The 18,116-nt window shown below is 44.5% G+C and overlaps 1 protein-coding gene across 6 annotated transcripts in view; it reads right to left on the bottom strand.

Moving 5' to 3' along the window:
- Positions 1-18,116, bottom strand: part of baiap2b (BAR/IMD domain containing adaptor protein 2b) — a 68,680-nt gene that overhangs the window by 35,212 nt on the left and 15,352 nt on the right. For 4 of the 6 annotated variants that reach the window (XM_041962643.1, XM_041962645.1, XM_041962648.1 and 1 more), the window contains exons 2-3: positions 13,791-13,866; positions 9,536-9,622 (exon numbers count right to left, since the gene is read on the bottom strand). In XM_041962643.1, coding sequence (XP_041818577.1) covers positions 9,536-9,622; positions 13,791-13,866 — 163 coding nt within the window. The remainder of the gene's footprint in view (positions 1-9,535; positions 9,623-13,790; positions 13,867-18,116) is intronic. The other 2 variants (XM_041962646.1, XM_041962649.1) reach the window with 1 other exon arrangement.

Genomic DNA, 18,116 nt, shown 5'->3' with positions numbered 1-18,116 from the left:
GCGATCCATCACCTGGTCCATCCCTGTCGCTGTTCGTCTCTGGAGAGAGCACACTGAGTCACAAAAGGCCAACATGGTTTAATTAGGCTGTACGAAGGGCTGCTTACAAACATACAGCATCCCTTCATCAAATACAGAGGCGTTGTTTCAAAAGGGGCCGCAGATGAACGTGTGCGAGGATTCACTTTAAACTTGGCTAAGCTTACACGGAGCTGACAAGTGGTTCCATGTTCTGTCTTTAACTTTATAAACTGGGAATCCCGAAGGAGCAAAAAGCTGTTTCACGAGCTAATTTTTCCTGCTCGTCGTCTACATCACTATGTACGTTCGGAGGTTTGGCAGCATGTTCAACTCCGCAGTGCCTCAGATCAGAGCGCGTTCTTCACATTATTATCAGCATCATTAAGTCACCATTTGGCTGAAACCCCACATCAAGGACAATGCGACGCCTCAAGGACATTTCATGGAGTCTGACACGTTAAAGCCGCATTAACACACGGTTACATTTGCTCAATCAAACACTGCACAATCTTTCCCTGATCTCTTTTTGTACCTTCACTGCCACTCAAGGCGTGCAGCTTACTGTTGACAAGACAGCTTGTTTGAAAGTGCTGATGAATGTGACACCCCAGACAGAAACATGAAACAGGGGCGGAAGAAAAGCGGAGGACAGGTGGTGCTGGATGTAGTAATGAATGGCGGGTGGGGCTGATCAAAGTGCAGGTACTCGGGTCTGTGCGCTCGGTTGGCAGCGAGGTTTTGATTTGACCAGAGGCTGCCTGAAGGCTGCTAATGAGCCGAGAACACATCGCTCTCTGTCTCGCCTTCCTCCTTCCTCTGTGTCTCTGCCTTCATTATGTGTCTCTTCCTCTCTTCCTCCTCTCTCTTACATCCCGAGGTAACTCGAGGACAAGGACTTCCTAAAGGGCAGAAACAGTGAGGCAGAGCCAAATCGGTACAGTGGAGCTGTTCTGAAGGCGCGCAGACAGACGAAGGATAGCTGCACGTCCATCTGAGATTGGTCGCTTGGGTTTTGGTAATTAAATAGTAAGCTGACCCCAGATGGAAATTAAAATACATGACAGGTTGGGAAAAAAGGCCCAAAACGAATGTGCACAGCAGGAGGAGTGAGTGTCAAAATGCCTCTTATTTAAGCATGATATGTCTGTGCTATAGCGGGACTCTGATGTCACACTACAGTGAGCCCCCACTCCGCCCAAGTGCCCCACCAGCACCTTAACCCAACTGCCAACAGTTTACAACCCCTACGCCCCTACGATTGCCCCAAGAACCTCTCTGGGTGGCTCAGCTGCCCCTCTTTGGCTTTAGCAGCCCCATTTCTTGACTCCTCAGGTGTGTTCAACTGCCCCTCAGGTCAACTTGCCTCTCTAACACTTCAGGCACCTACTGTTGGCCCAAGTAACCCTCTGGGTGGTGCAATTGCACCTTTCAGTGGCCCAAGTAAGCCCTTGATTAGAGCAACAGCCCCTGTAGTTTATCTGGTTGGCTCAAATCTCCCTTCAGCACTTTGGGTCCTTGCTATCAGCCAAACTGCCCTTCTAGATACCCAAATGCCCGTCGGATTGGCTCCTCTGGTTGGTCCAGAGGTGTCTGCAGTTACCTCATTACTGCAGCCTTAAGGCAAAAACAAATCCTCAGCCAGCAGAGGAAAAAGGTGCCTGTTTGTCGTTTCGCCATCTGTCTTGTCTTGAGTTGAAACTCGAACGTGGACATGAAAAGAACATCCCCACTAAAAAGGCTCGATCATCCAGTGCTGTGACAGCACATCGCCAATCACTCAGCGTTACATAACTCAATTAAGACCGAACTCCAGCAATATCCCTCAGGTCTGTGTGCATTCACAGACTTGTCATCAACTGATGATTCAAAACGCCACAATCTGTCTTTTTAGGGTGGGACACAAGAAAGAAGCGTTCCCTGTAGGATAATGTGTGTGGGAGTGGGAGAACGATTTCATTGTGAGACGGTGAGATGACAAGGCGGGGGTAAAAGGAAAAGAAAACACTTTGAAAGAACGCTCTCGCTGCAGTTTCTCGCTATGCAGAGCGAACGCTGGCTGAATTCAGATTGGGGGTTGAAGCTCGGGGGAAATTCAGCCTGTGCCGGCTCAGAAAAACAAGGGTCGCAGCAAGGTCACGAGTTTTTCCTCAAAGTGAGCAGCGTGAGATTTCAAGACAGACACGGTCGGAGGGAAAACTATAGCGAATGTTGTGGAAGAATTTCGCTGAGAGATGCTCAGAGGTTCAGCAATGCGAGCGCACAGTGTCAGAGTGTCGCTCAGGATGCCGCCTCGCTCTCCTTATTTATGAGTCTTATTATTGCTTTCATCTTTCATCTGTTTTCTTTACCTCTGCTTCCAGGAGCAAGCGCTCATATTCCTGCTGCTGCCATTCAGCCGTGCGGCGCGAGCGGCGTTTTAAACCACTTCACTCTCAGACAAAGTATAATTATTCCAGGGACAAATGAGGAGAAAATTACACAGTAAAACCCACTGATGAATATTGAACCACAGGAAGGAGATTTTGTATTTTTGACCCACCAGAATTAAATTCTCCCCTGCTGCTGCCTAATCGAGTCTGTGATATCACTGCTTGTATCTGAGCCTTGTTCCCATTTGTGAAAGCCTTCCGTAACAGTATGGATGATGAGGTGGAGGTGGAATATGCCTTGAAGGCCAAGACACTCTTCTAAATCGTGTTCAGCATGAATTAATTAACCAAAGGGTAATTGTTTCTTGGACCTCAAATTTGACCATGTGCGTTAACCTTAAATTGTTTTAATGGGATGGATGTTATGCTGAAGCATGTGCGGCACTTGGCGATGGGAATATATGAGAGAATGACGAGGAGAGAGATGGAGGGACATTTTTATTACAGCCAGAAATGGCTCATGGTCACACCTAGAAGGAAATATTTGGCTGGGAGGTAGCTGCAGTTACGGCGTGAGTTTCGGCTTTTATAATAAAGAAAATGGGAATTTATCAGCATTTATTTAGAAAAACGGGAGATGATCAGATAAGTAATGAAAAGCTGGTTTGTAAGAAAAACTGAAACTTTTTTTTTTAATTACTTTTTGGAAATAACCAGTAGCTAATTTGCTCTTCTGCCCTATTTTGCTCTTCACTCCCTATTTCCAGAGGCCAAGAGAAAAAGATTCAGTTTAAATTGATGCCTTAAAATCTAGCCAAAAAGGATGAGCTTCAGCAGTGGTGGGATCTAATGCATGTCTGGATCTAGATGTAAAGGTGAACGAGGAGTAGACACGGTCACCACGGGGAGGTGCATGAGGTTTCTTTGTCTTTAAGGTGGTGTTTTAGGTTGTTCTAGGGATGTAATCTTCCAAATGATTGTCCATTTTATTGTTGAATTCTGACATATTTTATGTTGTCCATTTTATGTTGTTAGCCCATAAATCACGATTATTGCTGCCTATCTGGTCCAGGACACTCTTGAAAAATATTAGTCAGGCTTTCCTGGTAAATGTTTAATCCAAAATCTTAATCTACAAGCATCTACAATATAAATCTCATTTCTGAGAAACTGTCCTCTGCTACATGCTGCACTGTCTGACTGTGATTGTCCTGCTTTCGTTCTGAGATGTGGAATGAAAAGCAACAGCTGGAAGGCCTGAGGATGTGTCAGGTGGAGATAGTGGATGTGTGTGTATGAGTCACATAAAATGGAGGTCCAGCTCTAAAATCTACTGATATGAAATCCATCACGTCCACAGATTACATAAAGCCAAGCCAGAAATGAGGTTTTTCATTGTGCCTGTGCTTCTTCCAGGTTTGCGTGCCAGAGCGCAGACCTGAGTGAGTACCACCTCTCCCTGCATTTGCATCTGAATGGCAGGACCTTACATGGTCAGAGAGGAGAAGCGGAACTGCAGGAGCTTCCTTTTTTTTCTCACTACCATGTCCATATTTAGTATACGGAAGAAAGACGACGGCGTTTTCACCGTACTGACATCACCGACAAGCCATTTTTGGGCTGCGGATCGAGCGCCGCACTCCGTCTCTCCTCCTCCTTCGAAGCGGCTCCGGTCGAGGCGTTTCGTTTCATCTATTTTTAGAAACGTGTGCAGAGTCGGCGTGTTCTCCCAGGGCTGCCTGAGCTCCCACACATCAATGCGGGGGCGTTCGCAGACACAGAGAGCGCTATAGTGAAAGAGGAGAGGATGAGTGGGATGGCACTCCACACTGCAGTCGTGGAGTGTCTCCTCTCTGCACACAGGGAGTCATGCAGCAGAGCAGCGGTTCAAACTCTGACAGCATCGTGTAAATTAAGAAAAACTGAATGAAAGCGAGGCATCATTTCCTCTTCCTGTGCCGAGCTGTCGGGGCTGTGTTGTATTAGCTGTACTAAGTGATAAACAACACCCCTCTTCATAAACAAGTGTCCCCAAGAGGAGACGTGAGTCAGTTTATTTTGGGAACAAAAGTGGATAATTATCATGTAACAGGCTTTCTTTGTCCTGATTACTCAGTTTGAGCACCACCTGCTCTGGCATGTCAGTGTGCACTGTTGTGTGTGTGTGTGTTTGTACAGTATATGTATCTGTAAGTATGCGTGTGTGATGGCAGCTGAGGTCTACCATTAAACTGTTCCCCTGCCTCTGCTGTAGTTTCCAAAGTGACACCCGGACTGTCAGAGTGTTCCAGTGAAAACCAGCTGCTATCACACACCAGAAGCTTTTCCAGACTGCAGCGACAAACATCTGCATGAAATTACTTCTTTTCTGTTGCTGATAGTTAAAACTCTGTGGTTGGGTATCATATTAATTGGATTTGAATTACCCAAAAAAAAACTAAATTTGTGTCATTTGTCATTGTGATTGCTCTCATTTGACATCATCAGGGATGAAGTTTGGTTTGAACTGTTGAGCTTTCATCTATACGTCCTCCATCCATACGTCAACCAACTTGTATTTACCTAAAGAGAGGACATCAAACTGATGTGAAACAAGTGTGAACCAGCGAACACTCAACTGGTTCATGACATGGAATATTTCTGTGTATTTAATTTGCATTTTGGACAACAATCATTTTTGTAATACTAGAAAAAGCATCTGCACACTTCAAACTGTGCATCTGATCATTGATGCTTTTCATCAGGGACCATCTTCAAACATCCACATTAGCTTCAGCACCTTCAACAAGCGTCTCTATGCTGACGGTGATCTTTATCTATTGGACTTCACCAAGAATTAAACACAATATGCCTCATGACTTATGACAAATCAACATCTATAGCACCTTGAAATCTACTGAAACGTGTGCTGGGTTCTGATTTCTGCATATTTTTGTTTCTACACACAAGAATCTAAAACAGGATTCAGTAAAAACCAAGAACATGTAAGGATAATCGGAATCTGAAGCAATGAAACCCTGAACCACGTGGCTCCTCGGGCTCATTAAACCTGGAGGCTACAGCAGGTTGACCTACCTGTTTGTACGCTTCACTCAGGAAGGCACCTTACATGCCTCCACAGCTATGCTCACTATGTTACTGCAAGAAAAACTGCACAGTTACAATCTCCAGAGTATCGATCTACCGGTCAGTCCAAAAGGCCGAATGAACATTCGTCATCCCAGCCTTCCAAATTAAATTCATGACCCCAACTTCATGTCAGATATTGTATAACAAAGGTCTTCTGGTGACACATATCATGAAGTTTTCTTTAATGCATTAAACTTTCCTGCTGAAACAACTTCAATAGAATTAATTGCTTGTTTTTCTGGCCAGTTTTTAACTGAAGGGATGTCACCCATTAAGTCCGGATGTGATGCTAATGAAGTGAGTTCATTTAACAACAGTCCAGCGCTTCTCCACTCCACACACATGATGTTCTCCACTTTCTCCATCAGGCTCAATTTCTCAAAGCCAACTCCTTGTTTGGCCCTGTCACGTGCATTCCACATCCTCCGTCCACGTGCTAATGCCATTAGCCGCTGTTCATCTTAATGCTCTGGTTAATTACATTGTTTCACCAAATACCGTCAGAGTGAATTCTGGCAAAAAGGCTCTGCCACCTCAGAGAGTTCAAGCAGTTTAAAGTCCATCCCTTTTAATTCAGCTCTGTCGCCCAGACATTTCCCCCTCAACAAAACCCAATTAAATGCAGAATTATAACTTGGCCAATTTCACAAATCTTCATCAATTATGAAGTGCGAGGTAAAGCCCCGGGTGAGTGATTATCCCTGACAAACACACAAATACACACTCCCGTATCTGTGGCTCTGTGGTCTTAGCTCTGGTCACAGTTAGAAACACGTGCCGGCTGTACAGCCTCACACACACACACACACACACACACACACACACACACACACACACAGACACACACACAGACACACACACAGACACACACACACACACACACACACACACACACACACACACACACACACACACACACACACACACACAAAACCAAACACACAATCCTTCTTATCTTCTAATTAATAAGCTAGCAGAGCTTGAGAATTTCTTTTCTTTACTGTTCGCTAAAACAACAACACTCAGTGTTTCCTCTCTGCCTCTTCCAGAGCTAAACAGACAGAAATCCTGCGGTCATATTCAGAAAGCTTCCTACTACAAAGTGTTGCTACTAGTGACAAAATTCTAAGAAAAGTCTTTGAATTATGACATTTCATTAAGAGCTTTCCTTCCAGTTAAGACTAGATCCTGGTTAAGATAAGTTATTCACAAAGCATCTTGGTCCTGAAGAGGATCAGGAAGAAATGGTGGAAAGACGAAGAGGTAACAGAAACACTCTCCAAACGCTGAATGACAGCGAGGTAATGAAACGCTATAGATTAGATGGTGCGGGGATAATGTTTGTGGTTGATCTCATTAGAGATGTGTTCACATCTCCCACGCTACAACGCCAGCAATCTGAAACATCTTTCCACCATTAACCTGCCTATGAAATAGATGAAGAACTGCAATTAGCATCATGCTAAATAAATATAACACCTATCAGCATGTGAAAAGGTAAGTGAGCAGGTAGGCCCGTGTTCCCCAACATTCTGTAGGCCACTTGGCTTCCAATTTACTCCACAGAGACGTTCATTACATAAAACAGTACTAGTGTAACAGTAGAGACTAAATTCTCAGAATATTTGTGAATACGACCCCAACTTTTAGCAAACCACCACTTCCTCCCATTATCACATAGCAACAGGCTACAAGAGGCTGATTGCTTTACAACAAGGAATCTGCCTAACGAGGAAAATGGATGAATTATGTCTGATCAGGCCTACCAAAGTATTCTAACCAGCGAGTGTTTTCTCAGATGTCTTGTTCATATTTCTCCATTTACTATTATTTTTATTATTCCTGCCTTTCAAAAGGAAAACAGGAAACAGCTTCAGATTCAAGAGTTACTGTATGTGGACGGATGTGTTGGAATTCCCGCTATCACATGACCCTAACCAAATAAAAATCCCTGGATTGATGTCACAGAGCTTTTATGTACATGACTTATTACAGTGCTACAGACTGACATCAAATCCAACCTGAAGTTGCGGTTTAGCAATCCTCCTTAAACTACATTTTTCACTCTGTTTGCATTTTGTCAGGAAATTTGCATTTTCTCAGATAATTTACTGAAGCCGTGAGGCTCAACACAAGAAATGGGATATGCTAAAAACATCCAAAAAGCAATAAGTGTCATCAGAGCAATTCCCCCTTCAGTCTGCACAGACCTCAGCTGCTCTGAGCCCTGCTGATACGTGGAGACGGCATCAATCCATTCTGCTCAGCCTAGTCTGTCATTTCACTGGAGGCGGAGGGAGGTTCTGCTGAGTTAAAAGGGCTGCTGAGTCATGGTTAGGCTGCCAGAAAAAGAAAACCAAAAGGAACACAAAACAGGCAATCCCAACACGCATGCAGACAGAAGACTACAAAAGCACAGTTATTTAAGACAGACAACATGAAAAGCACAAAAGCAAAGCAACCAAGCTAATGGAAATGGGGATGCAGAGATGGATGATGGGATATCCTGTTCAGGAGTTTGCACACCAAGTCAAACTTTTCTGGAAAACATTTTTAAAATTGCCATCATTAGGCACAAAAATCTTGCACACTGACTGTTTTCCAAAACCTAATCTATGCACTACATAATTATACAGTGTGTGCACACTGTAGTTTATGTTCTTTATGAGTTCAATATGTATGACAGATGTTTTTGAGTTGTAAACATCTGCAGAACACAAAGTAGTGTTTACTTTTTAACGTCCAACATTTTTAGGAGAAAACAACGGTCTTTGTTTACAAAGAGCTTTTATTGACAGTCTGAGGTGGTTTTTAATAGTTTAATGTTTAAGATGGATCACAGGCTCGTACGTTCGTTAAAGCTGCAGGATTATTGCAGGAAGTAGATGAACATCTGAGCTCAGCGTCCTTAAAGTGGCTGGAATGAGATCGCTGTACGAATTATGGGGTTGACGCTGAATGGAGGGACAGTAATGAGCTTTTCACTAATTCAAAAGAGTGGGCACACAAGCCCAGCTGATTATTTATTCAAAGAAACACAGGGAGGAAAAATGAAATGATGACGCTCCAGGAGAAGAGCGAGGAAGCATCCGAAAAGGTCTCGCCATGAATAATGAACACTGCTTTTATATCCTCCTCACTCGCCTCCGATATCCTTGTTTTACCCTCCTTTTACCATCTCTCCCTCCATCCTTCCTCTCCTATACTGTTTCAGTCCACGCCTGCGATCTTAAGTCTCGGGGTAAAGGAACGAAGAGGAAGCAGTGATGCGGGGCTAACGCAGACCCGTCACACTCCCCGCCATGTGACTGGCTCTACAACTATGGCACAAACTTTGCACAGAGCGCAACAATCATACACAGGCCTGTCTTACTTCACCTGGATGTCCCTACCTGAGCATCTGCTAGAAATGAGCCTTCAGTTCTCGCCTATGCAAATTATCACTAAAGGCAAGTCTATAATGAGCAGAACCAGAGCTGATCCAACACACTGAGCAGCTGGGAAAACGGTCCCTCACATCCTGCTGGATGCAGCAGTCAAACAGGAGAGTTGTCAAGATTTTTCACTGGCACTGTAAATATATTGAGGGCTTATTATGAAGAGAAAATCCAGCTTGCCATGTGAGCTTTTGTGAATATCAAATTCCAGGCAAATTTATTTGCTCACAGCAGTGATGCATAAAAACAACTGGAGAGCCTTTATCTTTCCTGAATGTGAGGGAAACAAGAGATAAACCAAATGGGCATGCTGAGACAAAAGTACAGAATTAATTCTTTCAAATTAGGATGTGTTTGATTTTATGAATTATGGGTGATAAGGCATTAAAAAGACACAGGCTATGCTCCGTTTCTAGAATTTACTCAGCACTAGAAAAATGGCCACATGTGTGCTTAAGTCCAGATTCAGGTTGGTCATCAGCTGCTTCTGCTCTCCAGCAAGAGCCATCCCATTCAACATCTGCTTGTGCAACCCCCCTCCACCCCACCAGGGGCGCTACAGCCACTACGAGGACTCACCAAGATCCTTAGAGCCTTGACTTTCGCTGGCCATCTCGCCCATCCGCACCAGAGCGTCGAAGTAGCCCTTTGCAGCATATGTGACACCTGGAAACATGGAAGCATTGGGCATCAGATCAAGGGTGCGGAGTTGAAATGCTGTCTTCTTCAGCTCTGCAACCCTCCCCTACAGCCCCTCCCCAAAGAGGTAAGGTTGGGCATGGGAAATAAAGAGCGACAGGCGGAAATGGAGACCAGGCAGGAAAAGAAAGAGCTCTATGGAGGCAACTGCAGGAAACAGAGATAAAGCTACAGAGACTAATCTCGAGGAAAGGAAAGGAAACTCTGTCTTCAGCACAACCTACTGTGGAGCAAACCTTTTTAAAGGACTAATTTACCCAAATTACAGAAAAACATTTTCTTACGTGCCCAGAACTGTATCTGGCCACTTAAAACTTGGGTTTTGGTAGCCGGCTTCATTTTGGATTCTTGGCTTCTCAGCTAACGTTAAACCTGCGAGTAACTTCCCTGAAGGCCATTGACTGGTTAATATGCTTTCTGTAAGACGGTGCCTGCACTCAGCAAAAGTGCTCTCTGCAAGCAGGCGTTCAAAACATTAAAACAAGAGTCTGCGCTGGTGGGGGCACAGCGAGACAACGAAGTAAGATCCAGGAGTTATCAGATGCCGCAACTCTGTGCAGCTGCAGAGTTTTACAGCTGTGGAAAGTTAGCACAGCTGCAATCATTCTCATGTCAGTCTGCTGTCTGTCTGAACGCTTCTCTACCATCAGGAGGTGACAACAAGACCAACAGAGCAATGACTCTTCTTCTCTTACATCTCTCAGCAAATCTTTCATATAAATCGGATCAATATTTGAAGCTGATCAACAGCTGTGATACGAAAGGATGTGGATTCAATAAAATGCAAAACCAACCCAAGCAATCGTACTGGAGGCGATCTGAGCTTTGATGCTAAAAACATTTTCTTTAAAAGACGTTTCAGCATCTGCATGGCTAGAAAAAATAGTTTTTTTTGTAATTTGGATGAACTGAATCTTTAAAATTCTTAACAACACCTTCTTCACAACTCTCTACTTGAACGTATGCCAGCAAAAAAACTTTCCACAGCAATGATCTCAAAGCAATCTGCAAGTCTAATACTGTATGTCAGCCACTACTCTTCGCGGTGCACTGCCACACGGGCCAGGGACACTGGCTGAGACAAAGCGGTGACTCAGGCCTCAACGACGGGACAAAATGGCCTCAAGCAGCAGTGACGGTGGATTAAAGCAGGTCAGGGGTTAGCCACACAAGGACTGACAGCCATGATGACGGAGGACACATGTCCAGTCAGGAGATACATATGGATGGATGAGGGCTGGGTTTATTACAGGGCCCTCGCGTTGATGGGTGCTAGCGCTTTGAACTGCCAGAGGACACTCATGCAGAATCCCCAAGAGAGGACAAGATGACAAGTATTTCTATCCCCACATGGAAAACAATGCAGAGTGAATCTATTCTGAGTTCAGTTGTTTTCCTGACGAGGGTCCAGAGACGCGGAGTGAAGTTACTGTTCTGAAAATGAAGACGCCGTCTGGCTGCAAACATACTGAACACACATTTCGAGATGACCTCTGAAATAACTTCTTACTCCTTCATCAAAACCGTGAACTGAGATGAAACACAGGAAATCTCCCCGGTAAACTACGACAGATAGACAAGCCTTTTCCTAAACCTCGCTTGAGTCAAGCCTGGGTGGGATGTAAGAGAGCAAGGGGGTGGAGGTGAGGCTAAGGCGGCTGGGGCACGGCTAATTTAATCGACCCCTGGAGAAATCCCAGCAGGGAGGAGAGCCAGGTGAGGCAGGTTTAGCTCGAGGGGATGGTTCGCTTGTCTGTCAGCTGAAAAGCGACAGAGTGAGGAAGGCATGAGAAGAAGGGGAGAGAGAGGGTCTGCCTGTGGAGAGGATTAGAACATTGATATAAAGCCAATACAGAGCGGAGAGCATCAGTGTAAACACAAACAGGGAGGAAGTGTAAATCAGCTGGTGATATGCACTCCACCTTCCTTCCCACTGAACCAGGTATCCACAGCATCTCAGTAAGCACTGATCTGATGATTTGCAGATGCTTTTAACTGGCCCACAGCATTTCAGTGACTATATATGGTGTGTAGTTAGTGTAGTTAGGATCTGCATGCAACTGAAATCAGTGCTCAAACGATTAATCTATAATTTTAGAAAACAATACTGATAATCAGCTAATCATTTAAATCGTTTATCTTGGTTCCAACTTCTCAAATGTGAGGATTTCATGTTTTCTCTATTTTAGACTATTTTTAATTGAATATCTTAAGCCCAAAACAGAAAAGCAAACAAGCAGCAAAATTTTTAAAAGAAAACACTTTGGGCATCGTGATTGGCAATATATAAACAAAATTATCAATTGACTAGTTGAAGAAAGAGTAGGCAGATTATCAGAAAATAATCATTATTTGTACCCCTAATTGAAATAAAAGCCTTTAAATTCAGCTGAAACAACTGTTTCATGTAATCTAGAGCTCGCTCTGCACCAAAGGAAACCTGGTTTTAACCAGACTTGATGTCTCCTGACCCTCAAACTACCACATCAGTGCTTACCGGCTCTCTTCCTTCACACATGCAGCCTCTCCCAGCCTCACAGCCTGTCTGCCACAGTGCTGCACTAACTAACCGCCACAAACATTTTAATAAAGACTGAAATCCAGCTAAGCACCACATCCAAAACCACACTACCCACATCCAACTAATCATGCTTTTAGACTCGAGCAAACAGAAGAGACCAAGCCAGCTTCCTCCACCGTGCAGGTTTTCACAATCCCCAGAGATGCGAACCTGCCGCCCCAGTTCTACTTAAAAAAAAACAAAAAAAAAAAACAGAGGCTTTACTGGCATTTTTCCAGTGACAATAGAAGCTTGCTGGGTGCCCAGCCCAGCTCTGCACTGCACTGCTCTACTCTACAGCCTGCTCTGTGCCGCTGCCTGGCATTGATGAAGTGTAATCCCCACTCAGGGAGTCGCAGGGCTATTTTTAGCCTTATCTATCAGACTGGAGTGAGGCCTCCTTTATTGGTCTTGTGGGCTACTGAGTCTTCCCTGCATTTCCCCTCTATGCACATGAAGGAGAGCCCTGCTCAACACTGTGTACACAGCATACCAAGCACAGCCGCACCGCTCTGAATATTATGATACGATCCCGATAACCTCCTCTGTGCAGAGTGACGCGAAGGAGCTGAGCGGAGAAGAGGTTTTCTTATCAATAAATGAGCTCGACGTTCTTGCAGGCTCGTCTTATCTGACATGTACAGGGCCATGCTAAGAGCGCTTCCAGCCTAATCCGGAAGTATGAAAAGTCTTAATCAACACTGACTGCGTGACTTTAATCAAAGTCCATGAAACACTGATAAGCTGCCGGACAGTAGACACATTCTTAAGTGACATATTTCATTTTAGTCTGTTTCTGCGTGTATTTCTTCCTTCATCTTTTCCTCTATCTCCTCCTGTTTTTAACTTTTTACCCCATCTTGTCCTGGATACCGGCTCAGGCTGTTCTCGTTTCTTTGGCCCCGTGGGGGGGCACCATTATTCTCACAACTGCTCCTGTTCCACTTCCCATTGGCTTATGCTCCACTTAGCTCCCTCAAGACATTTCCAATGCTTGTCTTTAACCTTGAGCCACTGCTGCATGCACACCTCGATCTCGCCATCTTTTTCACACACACACACACACACACACACACACGACCATGCAAACACATCTGCGCAAGCCACGAAAAGCAATGACGTACAGTAGAGGCGGACATTTAGGATCAATGAACCGATGTCGGAGGGACGAGGATGTGCGAGCATGGACATCGACCCCAGAGTGTCATCTCTGACAAGCAAATCTTTGACATTTGAGAATTCAGTGAACACATTTGGACACACGACATTCAATGACTGTCTCTGCAGGAGGACATTACTGCTCTCACTTGTGAGACAGAGCAACAAGCTCTTTTTAGTTCAAAGCCTGAAAGGACATCAAGTTTAAGGATTCTGGAGAGGACGTCAACAGCACGAGAAACTACTGAATATCTGTGCCGTGGTCGCACCACGTCACTTCTTGAGTTAAATTAAGAGGATATAAAAGCGGCGCCAAGTGTCGGGTCAGTTGGCCCTCTGCCTGGACTACTGGACAGACAATAAGAATGAAAGACGGACGAAGACAGAAAGAAAACAGGAAATGTGTGGTGTACTCACTGGTGAGCGCCTTCTCATAGCTTTTTCCCATGGCTATGAAGTTCCGCAAGCAGGGGTTGAACTGCTCCATGATGGACTGGAAAGGAAAACAAACAGCACGATTGGTTAGCCAAGTGGCAGGAAAGACAGCGATACAAATATGAGCTCCAGCGACGGAGCGCCACTCTTTACTGGGGCATGAACACACACAGCGGAGTCAGCCGAGCCAACCAGGAGGAAGAGGAGTGCAGCAAGGATTCATTTCAAGCTCGCGGCGAGGACCGAAGGGATGAAGCAGAGGGGAAAAGTATGAGAAAGTGAGAGAACAAGTCACCGAGGGGGGGGGCTTGTGTGTATATGTTGTGGGACTGTTTCCTCTCACCTCCCCTGCTGTCTCTATTAAAATAAAACCTGGTTTTGGCGGCTGACTCCTTTGGCTCAGCAGCAGACCTGGACACATCACAGTTTCCCTCCGTCGCTCTCACACTCACTGAGCTCTGGCACACTGCTCCTGCTAACTGCTTTCTTTGTTTTTAAAAAAGGGGCAGTTCACCCAAATTGCACATAAAACACATCTTCTGACTTTTCTCTGGTGGTATCTGTCCGTGGGGTCATCAAGTCTCAGAGAGAGATATCTCAAAACCTGACAAATAAAACCAAAACTATCTGCATGGCTAGAGCTGCAGCAGCTGGAGGTGAGAGTCTGCAACAGACCCTACGAAGCTCCGTGTGATTATCTGGCAGCGCAGCGACACCCGGATCAGACCTGAATGTGCAAGTCAAATACACCAACATACCCAAATATACCACCAGCAGTTTGCAGCTCGAGGTGGATCGAGAGAAACGAGCAGAATTCCAAACAAGAACAGCTCCGAAAATTCCTGTGTTAGAAAATAAAAGCGGATCCGTAAACACAACTTTTAACATTTTCACCTTATAAAGCTGTCATGCTGGCAAACCATTGTCTGTTTACACACCCAGCAGACCCACAGCACCACCAGCCCTTCATCTGGACTCATGCTTCTGCCTGTTTCAAATGTTTGAGCCCAATATTCACTCACATATGGCTCAATTTTTGCCTTCACCAATTCATGAAGAAAATATCTTGAGCTAATAAGTGCTCGACTATTATCTCCGGCTAACTCTTGTCATCACTATTTTGTCACTACAAGCGACGCCTTTCACATTTTTCCTTTTAATATTCACACCAAAACACTTATTTTTCTTGCGTTTTATTCAATAAATTATTGATCTGAGCAGACAACTCTGAACAGTCTCCATCAGGGTCATCAGATCCTGGAGATGTCAGCTACAACACTGCAAAAAATGCAAATATTTTTACAGTGGAAACAGAGAGAGAAGCAGCGGGAACAGTGAAGAGGACAAAGATCGTGTGATTAGTTGCATGATCCAGTTCTGGGTGATTGGAGGAAGAAGGAGAAAAGGCAGAACCTGAACTAAATTATTCATGCACACATTTGTAAAGCAATACATGAGCTAAATCTCTCTCTTTTATGAAGAACTGACCAGATATCAGCCAGTGAAGAGTCCACAGCAGAACACACAACAAACAGAGGCCTGAGCCTCGTTAGTAAGTGAAGGAAAGTCAAGAAGAAATGTATAATGAGTTTTACTGCCTCTGTCTGTCTCTGCAGTGACTCAACTTCCCCCTCAGTCCAAGCTGCCCTTTCACTTCTGCTGCATCTCCGGCAAAGCCCAGCAATTTAAAAAGCAGCCATTCTCTCTCTTTGACTTTCTTTTCTAACTTTGAAATGCAGGATTGTCAGACGGGCAGCGAAGGATGGAAGGAGAGAGAGAAGATGAAGGGAATGAGGGAAGAGATGGTTCAGAGGCAGAAGACGAGATGAGGGATTTAACAATGCAAGGACTGACAAGCAGCCTGTCAATCAAGACAATCAAGATGTGCTCACACCAGAATTGAAAAATGTGAAATTAAAATCAATTAGTTCCAATGGAGATGCGATGATGGAGGGATTGACAAACTTTTCCGTTTACGTTGGTAAATAACAAATTCTCCTGATGCATATCGATGATGCACATGTGACATCAGTCGCTGCTGTTCACCAACACAGCCGCCATATTGGTCTGAGGAGGCCGCGCCTCCTGACGCATGTAAGTCTATAGAGGCAGGAGGTTCATCCACAATTCTGATTACAAGTCGCAGGATTTTCACCTGATTTTTCAATCTATGTATGACATGTATTTATGACACAGGACACTTGGTTAAAATAAAAGTGCAGGTTTCCATACCAAAATAACAGATCTCTTATAGATAGTAACAGTAATATTTCAAAAATATCACATTTAAGACGAACATGGCTGCCATGATGTCATTTTGTTTAGAATTGTGGAAATAAATGCTCATTTACATTTTAAGTCACACATTAGGTGCAAAACATACAAAAAGTATATCAGCAGGGTTGTGCAGAGTTGCCACATAACGTTAACTTAGCTTAATTTAGTATCAGGACAGTCACTTAACTTTATGCTTAAAAGAAGAAAGCAAAATATCAAAATCAACACAGTCGTAACAGTAAATTATCGTAAAACAACTTCTCGCCTGTGAAATGTTATTATTCTGTGTTGCTTGGTTTTGGCATTTCTTTCATTTGAATATCAAAAAGCTGCACAAAAGTCATTTACTTCTATTTAAACGGATAAGAAGCCTGGAGCAAGACGGCGGCGGGAGAGACCACCTCACAGGCCTGAGTGTGGCAGCTACTGTTTATACGCATGTGTGGTCTTGATGGTGCTAATGATGCCAAAATGAAGGAAGCTATTGTAGCATATTAGCAGCTCCGTCAGCTTTCGTTTAACCTCCTCTGTCAGAATATAAATCGCTCCACAAAAGACAAATGTTTTGCAGACAGTCTTGAGGCGGGAGTGGATGTTTACACTACAAATATATCTTTTGAATAAAGGCACTGTTAGCAGTTGAGCTAACAGCTGAGCTAACAAGCTGTTGTGACTGACTAGCGCTAGCTTTCCCCCCGCTGGCTAGCTCACTAGCTAGTTGTTCACCAACTAGCCCTGCGAGTAGTCACCCAGAATCTAAAACCACGTGTTTTGCTGACGTGCAGATGAATTTCATCGAGCCACTTCCTGGTATGACCGGGCTTCTGCTCAGTGCTACTTCAGTTAGCGGGCAGCAGGACGTTTTGAGGTTGAAATAGGTAATTTCACATCCCGAGAGGACGCAAACAGTAAAAAGACTAGAGGGGACAGAGAGAACAGAAGAAAGAGCATAAGGCGAGGGGAGATGAGGGGACATCTGAGGTTGACAGACACATATTTTCTCGGCCGCTCGCTACGAGGATTGCCTGCTAATGGCTGCCCGGCTGACGCACAACAATCACCTTGGTACACAACTTCAAAAAAGGAATCAAGAAGTAGGGCAGGACGACACAGGGGTGCAAGAAAAATAGGCTGACTGCCCGGAGAAGGGAGAGAGAGAGAGAGCATGGACAGACATGGGCTGATGATAAAAACATCAGTTTTGATCTACGTGACACTAAAGTTGATTTAAGTCTCATATCTGGATGGAAAACTGGTTGTACTTCTGGTCGGTAACACCCACCTTGGATTCTGGGGGATAATCTCACACACACACACACACACACACACACACACACACACACACACACACACACACACAGGTTTAAATGAACGCACATGAAAAAGAAAAAAAAGAGGTTAATGGTGGTTCTTTCTGCATTTCTGAGGACAAACAAACCTATTTATACCCCAATTCCCTCTTGCCCCTCTCTCTGTGTATTTTATGTTACGTAAGACGTCGGCCGCTGAACAAACCGAGTCAGTGGAAGCGCTCCAGCAGCGGTAATCATCGCCGTGGCTGTACCGCCGCTTGGCAGGAAGAAAGGGACCATCAACAAAAGAATAAATATAGACGATGGAGAGCTGCCCGGTTGTCATGTCTAAATCAACAGATTTTCAGAGCGAGGATCAGGGAATGTCTCTGTGACTACGTGTGTGTGTGTGTGTGTGTTTATGAGTGAGTGACGGAGTGATGAGGTGTGTTATGTAACCACCGTTGGACAGGTTTGGCCTCATGAGCCGCGTTCTTTCACTGCGTCGGTGCGTTGTTGTTAAAATATTTCACATGTAGCTACTGACACATGAATAAAACACAGATTCACACAATTCAGAAGAAGAGCACACGCTGTTCGAGGTGAGATAAAGAGGTCGAACTGGTTTTTCATTTCGTACTGTTTTCACTTTGACTCTAATTTAACATAACAAGCCAAACTCATCAAACTATTGTAAGTGGTGTGTTAACCACAGCTATGTGTGATGACCATCCAAACC

The sequence above is a fragment of the Chelmon rostratus genome, chromosome 21 (genome assembly GCF_017976325.1).
Source record: "Chelmon rostratus isolate fCheRos1 chromosome 21, fCheRos1.pri, whole genome shotgun sequence".
Classification (NCBI taxonomy): domain Eukaryota; kingdom Metazoa; phylum Chordata; class Actinopteri; order Chaetodontiformes; family Chaetodontidae; genus Chelmon; species Chelmon rostratus.
The sequence above is the reverse complement of the archived record's forward strand: the minus strand, read 5'-3'. Positions and strand labels throughout refer to the sequence as shown.